At 48.0% G+C, this 11,354-nt stretch overlaps 1 protein-coding gene across 3 annotated transcripts in view; it reads right to left on the bottom strand.

Moving 5' to 3' along the window:
- Positions 1 to 244: 244 nt before the first annotated feature.
- KLHL3 (kelch like family member 3) overlaps positions 245 to 11,354 on the bottom strand; it is a 95,003-nt gene continuing 83,893 nt past the window's right edge. For all 3 annotated transcript variants that reach the window (XM_081827021.1, XM_081827019.1, XM_081827020.1), the window contains 2 exons: positions 8,976 to 9,178; positions 245 to 4,881 (listed from right to left, as the gene is read on the bottom strand). In XM_081827021.1, coding sequence (XP_081683147.1) covers positions 4,870 to 4,881; positions 8,976 to 9,178 — 215 coding nt within the window. In that variant the 3' untranslated portion in view covers positions 245 to 4,869. The remainder of the gene's footprint in view (positions 4,882 to 8,975; positions 9,179 to 11,354) is intronic.

The raw sequence follows: 11,354 nt of genomic DNA, 5'->3' as shown, positions 1-11,354 counted from the left end.
ACCTGACGATGATCACTGGATAGATGCCCACACCACCAAACACCTACTAGAGGGACTGGCCTCTCTGGGCCTCCCTGAAGGTCTTGGTGGGTGTGACACTGTGCTCAGGCCAGGGAACAGAGACCCTGGGACACAGACCCTGTCCAGCGGATCTTAAAGAAAAAAAAAATTTTTAATCTGAAGATAACGTGGGAATAAGACATGGTGGAGAGCCTGGACTATGGAAATAAAATCCTGAGAAAGGTTTTCACAGTTCAGCTTTTATTAAAATTAACAAAGTATGGGAAACTAGAACTTGATTCCTGTTGAAATAATCCACTTGAGGAACGGTTTCTTCGGCTATCGCTGTAACTGATGGAACCTACGACAAGTGTTCTTTTACAAGATAGATGGGCTCTAACATCCAAGCAGAGAATAGGAGATCAAGGACCTTACCGATGCAGTGTGTTCACAGGGTATCAGCGATCAAGTCAGGTTGCCTGTGGACAACCGCATGGACAGAGCACCCACACAGACATACACATTCAGCATCTTAAGTCTTCTTTCAACATACTTTATACATCATATACAAATTAGACAAAAAGTCCAACCGGGTCCTTTATTGCCACTGAAAAATGGGGGGAAATAATTTTCAATCTCATAGCCAAAGGCAAGAACATAGTACTAGGGCAATTTGTTTCTCCAAATGCCACAGTCACATGCATTCCTGCCTTGGCTGCTGTCATACCCACGAGTCACTCAGCCCCACGACAAAGGCTGTGCAAGGGCTATGAGGTGGTGATTATCCACTACAGAAGCCTCTTCCATTCCCAAATGTCAAAAGTGCTGCTGGCTCACCTCCTCGGTCACACTGCACACACAGCACGGCCAAACATGAGGGGCTTAGGACTCTAAATAGTGCAAACACTTAAAAAAAAAAAAAAATTCCAACCTCCTTACTTCTCCAGGCAAACAAAGCCTTAAATACTCCAGCTAACTAGAATAGGAGTTTGCTAAACCTCCCAACCTGATCCAACAAGGTGCAAATGGGGAGCATGGAGGCAATTCAAATGGCACCTGTCCCAATAATAATAAAAATAAAAAACTGTTTTAATGAGGCTAATGGCAGATAAATACATAAAATAGAGCCTGGAGTGTAGACACAGCTCAAGAAACAAGTTTTAGGGGTAGTGTGAGCATCTGTAAAGCACATGCTTAACACATTCTTAACGATCATGAGGACTGACCCCTGTTTTAAAGTCCATAGAGAAGATGCTTCCAAAAGGGACATCATCCAGCAGCAAAGGCCTTTAGCTGGTGGAAGCTTCCGAAGAACAAGGGGCAGAAAAGAATGAGCACTGGTTTGCCGGACCTAGGAAACTTCTAGGAGTATGCACTGTAGGGCAGGCCTTTCTGTGGAGCTTCTCCACGCCACAGCGTGCCAGGCTCAGCACCAGGCAGTGAGAGCCACCAGCAGATGGGCCAACCAGCCTCCCCCCTGCAAAGAGCGGGCTCCAAAAAAAAATGGCCAGGCAATATAGTTGGGTAATTGCTGAGTCAGGCTAAACGTTAGTCCCGAAGCAATTCCAGAAACACCAGGGATTGTGTTTTCCAGCAATCTCCTTTGAATATGGTATAAGAAAGAGGACTCAAAGTCAAAAAGACTCATCTATCTGGAACTACTGAAAAATCAGTTTTTGGAGGGTGACAAGCAAAGGGAAAATAGCTACAGGCATGAACTAGGAGAGTGAATGACTTACGGAACAGAACATTTCATTATCATGGATAATAAAAATCAATTCAAATATCCTAAAAAATTATCTTATAAAAATATCTACATTAAAAGTTTAGCCTGAACGCTATAGCTTCAGTTTTATAAAAAGGCAATCTTTGAAAGGCTCTGGCTCAGGAATATACAAACATTACACAACAGATATCAAAGTAACACAGCTCAAAAAGCATGTCAGGGGATATTGCAACTGGTTTGTCGTGAAACAGAATTAAGTATTCTTATTGCATAGCAGAAAATGAGGTCAGTTTCATTTGCATAATACTGCAACTTTTCAGAAGGAGAGATGCCATTAGGTACTTAGGAGAAGGAACTTTGGAATTCAGAGTCTGACTTCTGTGTTGTCCAAATCAGCATCCAAGCGGCATCTAAGCGGCTTCTAACCTTGGGCCACAATTCCATTTCATCACTGTGATCAGCTTTCAGATACACCACCTGCAAAGCTGCATTCACAAGCAGCTACGGCCACCCAAATGGGGGGGGGGGGGCAGGGGGTTTGCCTACCAATGTGACCAGCACAGACTTGAAATCAAGTCAGCTGTGTTCACTGTGGAGAGAGAATCGTACCTAGTGATAGACAGCAGGTTTTAAATGGCCTCTGTGGGCAGCTAGAGGCCGAAGAGCTTTTTGGTGGTGATGTACCAGTGTTGGAGTCCCCATGAGAAAGGACGGGTGAGGAGGAGATGAACCTGGCCTCAGCAGTACTACAGGGGGTGGGGGGTGGGGGGGGGCGGTGCTTCCTGGGAAGGGAGACATGAGGTGCAACCAAGAGCAGAAAACATGGCTGGCGAGCTCTCAGGGAAGGGACCCGCTCTGGGCAGATAAAAAACAAGAACCTCCCCCACATATGCATCAAAGTCCAGCTCCTAGGTGTTGGGAAAGAGGGTGGGAAGTTCACCTTTAGTCTGAAATTAGGAGCTGTGTGAACAGCACACATGGGACCCCACCCCCCAGCCTCATCCCCATCAGAAACCAAAATAAAGTCCCAAACTCTCCTCAGGCCGGGAGGAAGAACATTTGCAACAGAAAGCTCATCCCATCAGCCTCCAAGCCAAGGCAGAGCTCTGAGACCACAGCCATCTCCAGGGCCAGGTGAGAACACAGCACCCAAACAAAGGCATGCCTTGAATCCGTTGGAGACTTCGCCTCCAGGCCCAACAAAGCTGGATATATCAGCCTCTTCCCAAAGCCACTAAGAATTCCGGATGCCTTGGTGCTGCCCTCCAAATGTCTCACTGAGATAACATTTGCTCAACATCCTCAACATCAGAAGACGTTTCTTCTTCAAGAGAGTTGAGTGTTTAGTGCACAAAAAAATATACAGTAAATACACAAAGCGGCCAACTAGCTAGGGAGGCTACCGGCTTTCTAGCTGCAGGGGTGAGCTGGGGGGGATGCCAGTCTCCTGCAGTATCTGCTTGGAAGGAGCCCAGTTAGATCAGAAGTCCCACATCAGGTTTCATAAAGCCCCTTGACTCCTATAAGTGGACCCCAAAATCAGGGAGCATTAAAGCCCAGCCCCCATGATGTGAGCATACTCTTCAGACACAAGACCTTCCCTCCTTATGCCACAAATTCCAACATAAGTGACTTGCAAGTTGAGGAATGGTTTCACGTTTCTTTTATCTTTCTTTTTTTTTTTTAATGAAAATGATTCCATGTGCCCTCAAATACCCACCCCCGCCTCCAAATGCTTAAAGTTCTGTCATTAATTTTTACCTGTGAATTTGCAAAGCTCTCACCAAGCTTCTCTTTTAAAATGCAAGTATCCCTGAGAGAGATCACACATCCAGGGCATTTACCACCATCTCCTCCCTCTCAGGAAAAACAAGGAGGAAAGGAGTATTCTGAGGGTTGGAGAGAGGGTACAGGCCCTGGAACAGGGGGAGAGCACAAGGAAAGGAAGACGAGGCCCTCAGACAGACTTGACCATCGCCATCTGGTGCTGAGGGCCAGCCCCAGCTGGTATACTCCTTTGAAGTCATCCATGTCCATCTAGATCACATATGACCCCCAAGGCAGGGGCCAAACTCTCTCTGGGTTTGGAGGTATGGTGACCTTTTATTTATCCTCCAAACCAGAATACTTCTGAGAGTAAAATGGGATGCTGTGAAGAATTAAGCCTGGATAGTAAGTATAGATGGGGAGTGTCCCATCCCAGGAAAACCCAGAAGTAGGATCCTCTCTGAGACCATTTTAGGCAGCAACTGCCTTACCACTTTGGTTTGTTGTTTTGTTTTTGTTTTTCATGTATGTATATGTATTTTTTTTTCCAGTGTGATACTCGGGGCTTCTCCAAAGAGCTAGTTTTCCCAACAAAAGAGACACAAAATCTCCCAAATCTGGAATCCACAACCTCAAAGACCAGTGGCCCAAGGACTAGGCAGTTCTCATCTGCTTCCTGGAGGAGAGCCCAAGGAAGAGCACCCAATGGAGGGGCTGGGGACCCCATCTGTTCCCAGTTCTAGCACACAGAAGACACAGTGAGGATTTAAGAATGCCCAGCTCTTCTGCAGACCGTGCCAGGGGTCAGAGCCAGTCTGTGGGCATGGTCAAAGCAACGCCCCCACACCAGTCACCAGTCATTTCTGGACACTCCTGGCCTGTCCAAACAGACCTCCAGAAGACAGCAGCTTTAGTAATCTCGGGGTTCCCATGGGGCACATCCAGAAGAGCGGTTTCTGTGATTTGATTTTTAGCACAGAAGGATCAGTAGTAAAGAAATCCAGTAGATTGTCACACATCCCCCAACTTAGTGAAACACCATGTTCTACACACACACACACACACACACACACACACACACACCCAGGTTCTCAGGTAATCCAGTAGAAACACACAAAAAAGCCCCCAGGTGCTGCCTGGAGCTCTCAGGAACCCACTGCTCAGGGGGGAGGCCCGAACACCTCAGGGGGGCAGGGGGCGGTCGCCAGTCTCCACGCCGGACGCCACTTGGCCACGTCGGAGGAGGACACTTCTCGCTCCTCTGCAGACTCTGGCGGCGAGTGGCAGTCAGGGTGCTGCTGTTCTGAGCCACAGGCAGCAGCCCTCCCCTCCTCCACCTCCTGGCCGTGGGCGTGGGGGTCACAAGGGCTTGTGAATCACAGCGACACCTAAGACGAAAGGGAGACAAAGTCAGCTTCTTCAGAGGTATCCAGAGTGCCACGGGGTTCATGAGTCCAAGCCACCCTAAAGCCCCAGTCAAGGGAAAGAGGCCCGTCGGTATCCAAGCACCGCAGGGCCCGAGAACTCGGGCTGCCCGTGGCGGGCTCGTTCCCATTCTGACGCCCAAGTCCCGGCAGGACACTTGAACCCGCAAGCACAGTCCTTCAGCAGCACAGCTAGTGGTCTTCCCTCGCATCATCGCGTGGACACGGTTCCTATCGTAAGGACTCCTTTCCCAAGCCCAGAACTCAGCCTCACGACACGGCGCCGGCACTGGACGCCTGGGGGCAGCTCCATGGCCCTACCTCTCCATCACTGTAAGAGAAGTGACAGTGATTCATGCCTACTTTTACAAGACACTGAAATGAGCCGCAAAGAACCGTGAACCGACGTCATGCAAGTCAGGAAAACTGCCCGTCAGTCCTAGCTCTGCCACCAGCTGAGCTGCAGTGCGGCCTCAGGCAAGTCCACTGACCTCTTGAGGCTCAGCTCCCATACTGTCTGATGTCACCCAATGGAAAGACCCCTCCCGTGCTAAATGCTGTACTGGGAAAAACAGTCCAGACATGTCTGTCTGCGTTACGATTTCAGCCAAAGTGCACCATACTCCACGGCTAACTGTGTGAATCCACAGATGACGCAGAGCGTCTCTGGAAGGTGGCAAACGCTGTAGGTGGATTCAGCCAACCTCCCCTCTCCTTGCTGTCCGCGACGGCAGAGACCAGCATGTTATCGACTCAGCTTCCCAGACTGCCTTGCAGCTGGCGTGCCGCGTGCCCCGGGCCTGGCCCAGACCATTGTCAGTGCACCTCTGGCCGGGCTGCAGCTTTGGCTCTGTCTGCTGCCCGGCCTGGAAGAAGGCTCACACACGGCCCACGGCGGTGGCCGCTATCGGCAAAGCCGACAAAACAGGAGAGGGAGGGCAGACCTGGTTTTTCAATGACAGCCTGAGCCCTAGGCCAGCCCTGGACTTCTGGACTTCCGTCTGCCTGAGACAGGTTGCTCCCTCCTTACTCAAGCAAGTACCTATCTGCTCCTCTGAACAAAATCCGAATTTACAGGTAAGATCTATTGGTACGGTGTACCTGACTGGAGCCTTACTTTCACTTATTCCCACGACTATAAAATCTTCTGGCTGCAGATGAGATTGAGAGAACACTGCTAAAAGAAATGCCAGGATACCCCAGGGGTGAGATTCTGCTAAGACACCCACTGCATGTGAGTTCTGGATAAAGGTGCAGACAGAAAAGCTCAGAGGTGGGCAGCTCCACAGTCCCCAGACCCAGATGTGCTGCCTGAACTTGACAACACCTCACCTGAACCTCAGGACTCTTTTGTAGGGTAGCACTTTTTTTTTTTTTTTAAAGCAGGGTCCTGTATTGCTTTTTCATATAAGCAATATATAAAATTGCTTATATAAAAACAATATATAAAAATGCCTCCTCTTTTGGGGGCACCTGGGTTGCTCCGTCGGGTGAGCATCTGCCTTCAGCTCGAGTCATGGTCTCAGAGTCCTGGAATCAGGCCTTGAGTTGGGCTCCCTGCTGACGCCACTTCCCTCTGTTTGCTACTCCCCCTGCTTATGCATGCTTTCTCTCTCTCTCAAATAAATAAAATCTAAAAACATTAAAAAATAAAACAAATAAAATAAACCTCCTCTTTTGACTATAAAAGTGAAATATTCTTAGGGCGCCTGGGTGGCTCAGTCAGTTAAGCGGCCGATTCTTGATTTCAGCTCGGGTCATGATCTCAGGGTCCTGGGATCAAGCCCCACATAGGGCTCCCTGCTCAGCGAGGAGCCTGCTTGAGATTCTCTCTCTCTCCCTGCCTCTGCCCCTCGCCCCGCTCACGCACGCTCTGCCTCTCTCAAAATAAATAAATAAAATCTTTCTAAAAAAAAAAAAAGAGTACAATATTCTCATTTTGGGAAATTTGGGAAACACAGAGGAACACAAGGAAAAAACATTTTGACTCCCTTCATACAAAGAGAATCACCATTATCTTGTTGGACTATTTCCCGGCTTCTAAAAATAATCGTGATCATCTACCGCGGAACTGCTACATGCCAGGAGACACTGTGCTAACTAAGCACCCTCCAAACAGTTCTGCACAACAGCAGTAAGAGACTTGCTATGATTTTATTCTCATTTTACAAATGAGAAAACGAGAAGTTCAGTCAGACCGATCCCCTTGCCCAGAGTCCCAGGCCAAGTGACAGAGCTGGAACTCAAACTGAGATCTGATGCCAACATCCCCTTCTTTGAGCAGTCGCTACTCAAACGTCCATGATGCAGGACCATGTGACTGAGCTCGCATGGTACATACCCTCTGCATCCTCCCTTTTAAACCCACAGCCTGCCACAAACATGTTCTCATGGCATTAAAAACACTTCCACTGTACCAATAGTCCACAGTTTAACTATTTCCCTGGTGTCAGACATTAAGTAGTTCTCAGTTCTTTGCTATCACAAATAATACTCCAAATGAGTAACTATCCATCTGTCTCTGCATGCAGGCAATTTCTTTAGATTCTAAAAAAAAAAAAAAAGGATTCAGTCAGTCAATGGAGTTGAAGACAAATTGCAAGTTTGCTTGTCTCTTTCCCACCTACTTCTAGGTGGACAGACAATGAAGAGGTAGACATGAAATATTCAGCACATATGTGAAATTCTAACCACTTACACCTAAATCTTGCCCTCTCATTAAGGTCCACTAGGAGCCAAGAGAGGACCCCTCACTGGCCTCACTGCCTCGTACTCGAAAATGCCCTGCTCTTCCCACAACAGTATTGAAAAGAAAGTACTAGTTCTAATAATTAATCTTGAGAAAAGAATCACTCAAAGACCAGCATGCCTCTAAAATCTTTTATATTTAGTTGAGAAAAATCCTAAACAAGAGAAAAAAATAAAATCAGTTCATTGCAACTGAGGGCCTGTGTTGACAACATGGGATACAAGCCTCTTCAAGCCTGCCCGGCACAACCTTCCTTTGCCCTGGATCCAAACAAGACGGAATGATTGATCTTCTACTGCAAAAAGGGAATCAGAATACCACTGGAGTCGTGACGTACACTAAAGGAGATCGTCGTTGGCAAATACTTAGGGCCGTGCCTGGCACATTCTTATGTGCTCAGTAAATAAGCGTTAGCTCTAACTATTCCAGTTTCTGGAAGACGAGGTACAGGTTGCTGAGCTGCATCATGGGTGTACGAGTCTGCTTGTCTCCCTACAGACCCCTGTTGTCAGCAGCACCAACTTCGGTCGGACCTCCCAAACCTCACCGAACCCATCACACACACTCCCCAGCAGCAGCATCGCTCCCTACTCCTGCCTCCACCTCTTGCCTGGAGTGCTTTCTCCCCCTCAGCTGGGGTAGGACAAAGGACATGGGCTCAGGAGTCAGACCTGAGTCTGAATTCTGACTTTGCCATTTTTTAGCCATGTGGTCCAGGGCAGGTGACTTTGACTCTCCAAACCTCAGTTTCATCACCTGTAAAATGAAGGACACAGTCCCACTCACCCAGAGGGTTCTTGAAAGGATGACAGCTAATGGGTACATTGCACCTAACACACCGCCCTTCGGCACAGGGAGGGAACCCCTGGCAAAGGGCAGCTCCCACCTTCAGAGTTGATCAAGCCTCATTTCCTCCAGGAAGTTCTCACCTGTCATGCCTTAAAATACGGACAGCATAACACATTCTATTGAGAAGTTATGTGTGTATTGCCTTGCATGTCCTACTTCGTGTAGACAGATCTTATCTTTCCCATTAAATCTCTGGAAAGCAAGAACTGTATCTTAGTCTACGTAGGAGCCCAGAAATGGCAATGAAATTCTAAAACCTCTTAGGACAAATGAGAGCAGTTGGAAGTGGCTCCCGGGAACACAGGTGTCAAAAAGAATTCTGGGCCTACATTCAGGCTCGCTGGGGAAACCCGTGCTCATTAGGGGTATCTGTCGTGGGTACAAATGACAGATTGGTGACACATGACAATTATCCGCCATCCCTGGAGGAGGCACTTAGCCCCAAGTTAAGCAAACTTACCTCCACCTGTGCAGAGGTGGGGTGGGGGTGAAGGTGCAGTCGGGGTGCAGGACACTGACCTGCGTAGCTCCGCCCCGTGCTCATGTTGGTTGGTAGCAGCGTCCATTTGTCGGTGACAGGATTGTAGTACTCCACCGAAGCCAAGTTGCAGGATCCATCATCCCCTCCAACCACATACAGGAGCCCATTCACTGCACAGACTCCTGGGAAGTGGAGGCCACAGGAGACATTACACAGGAGCCCCGAAGGGGGCGGAAAGGACCGGAAACAAACGTGGATGGCCCTGGAGGCGCTCCTCCTCCCCTTCAAGGCAGCCCAATGAACCGGCTCCTAGGTCTGACTTTGCTCAATGGGAGAGCATGCCAACAACAACCCGTGGGGCCCAAGGACCCCCCCTTTCTAAGAAGGTCCCTTCTCTGACCAAGGAGCTCTCACTGCTACATGCTCCCACGGACATTCCTGGCCCCTGACCCTATAAATACTTAGAGCGTTATCGGTATGGGCCCCTCTCTACTGGAGCCTGCAGACCTCCCATGCGCAGACTGAGCTATGCTCAGGGAATCTCACACATGCTACTCCTGCTTGTAAGTTTGCCCTGATAAAGGCTGTTATATCCATACTGTGTGGCTAATGGTTATATCTGTGATGCCTCCATGTGACTTAGATCTAAACCCAGACGCAGTTTACAAGGCATTCCTCCCACTGATCTCACGGAGAGCTGGTTTGAGGGCAAAGTCTCATGCTGCAGGAAGCCAGGGGTAGGAAAATGCTATTTTGCAAGGCCATAGTCTAATACACTATGTCTTCTTTTATTTATTTATTTTTTTTTTTTAAAGATTTTATTTATTTATTTGAGAGAGAGAGAGCACATGAGAGGGGGGAGGGTCGGGAGGGTCAGAGGGAGAAGCAGACTCCCTGCCGAGCAGGGAGCCCAATGTGGGACTCGATCCAGGGACTCCAGGATCATGACCTGAGCCGAAGGCAGTCGTTTAACCAACTGAGCCACCCAGGCGCCCCACTATGTCTTCTTTTAAAATTACATGAAGGGGTTGATGATGTTCAAGAAACAGTAATTCTAAGTACTGATGAAGATAATCGCAAATACTGGTGAGAGGATAAAAGGTACCACTTTCCTGGATGGTACCGAAAGCAAATATGCTCCCTCGGGCTCAAAAATTTCACTCCTGGACTTACAAAGAAATAATTTTGAGATGTGTGCACTGATTAGCCCTAGGACCATTTACAATAACAAAAACAGTATTACTGATCAAAAAAATGGAAATAATGTCCAATAGTAGATATTTAAATTGTGATATAGCCATTTAAAATATCATGTAAATCTATTTCGTGTTATAAAAAGATAGTCATGAAAGATTGTAAAGTGGATTAGAAAAGCAGGTTATAAAACAGCATTAAGTAGGATTCCACTTTTGCTATGAAAAAATAGAACTATCTCTATGTGAATGTGTACATATATACACATTTACATCTAAACTTAATTCTTGGATTCTTGATACACTAGCTGTCTTGGGAGTTCTGTAATCCCTTGCTCATGGGGCTTCAGGCCAAATGCCAAGTTATATCACAGCAGGCTCAGGCAGTGGGCAAATTAATAAACTCCCCTCTGTTTACACTTTCAACATGTGAGCTACAAATGAGTTTAGCAAACAGGTAATTTGAGTATAAAGGAAATAAATGCACCTGAAAGTCACCTGTTTGTCTTTCCAGCCTGGGAAGCTAAGCTAAGCCAACACATTCCTAGAGCAAAGAGGCATAAAACAAGATATACCAACAGAGGACACGATCCATAGGGCAAAGTTGTTAAAGCAAAGAGTTTAATAGGGATGTCAGGCTGCCGGAATAAAAATCTAAACACTGTAAGATAAATCATTCCCACAGGAAGGAAAAGAGGGAGGGACAGAGAGACAGGAGGTACAAAGCGAGGAATATGGGAAGCGCTCCCACTGGAGAGGGAATTAGGGCCCTGGTGACCCCCAAGAGGAAGGAGATGGGTTTCAGGTGGGAAGCGAGAGGTTCTCAGAGTCAGGTACTGGGAAAGAAAACACAGAACCAAGTGTCACGGACTGGCCAGGTCCACACAGCCCTGTGCTTAGCTACCCAACAGAGCCAGTAGGCCGGGGGCTTGGGGGGCAATCAGAGGGCTATTTGGGTCTGTGTCCACGCGTGTACTGTGAAAGTCATCAGCCCTCTGCATCTAAGCGGGGGACCCCTCGGCTAGCATTCGTGTTCCCCAGCTCTCCCCTCTGCTAGCCCAGCACCTACCTGGCAAAAGGATACTCCCCTTCGGGGTACAAGTTCGGGCCCAGGTTTGGGAGTCTCTCCCCTCCCCCTTTCTCTTACAGCTGGTGTTTGCACCCA

The sequence above is a fragment of the Leptonychotes weddellii genome, chromosome 7, assembly GCF_054177405.1.
Source record: "Leptonychotes weddellii isolate Sample4059 chromosome 7, ASM5417740v2, whole genome shotgun sequence".
Lineage (NCBI taxonomy): Eukaryota > Metazoa > Chordata > Mammalia > Carnivora > Phocidae > Leptonychotes > Leptonychotes weddellii.
Note: the sequence above shows the minus strand (reverse complement) of the source record. Positions and strands in the feature narration are given on the sequence as shown.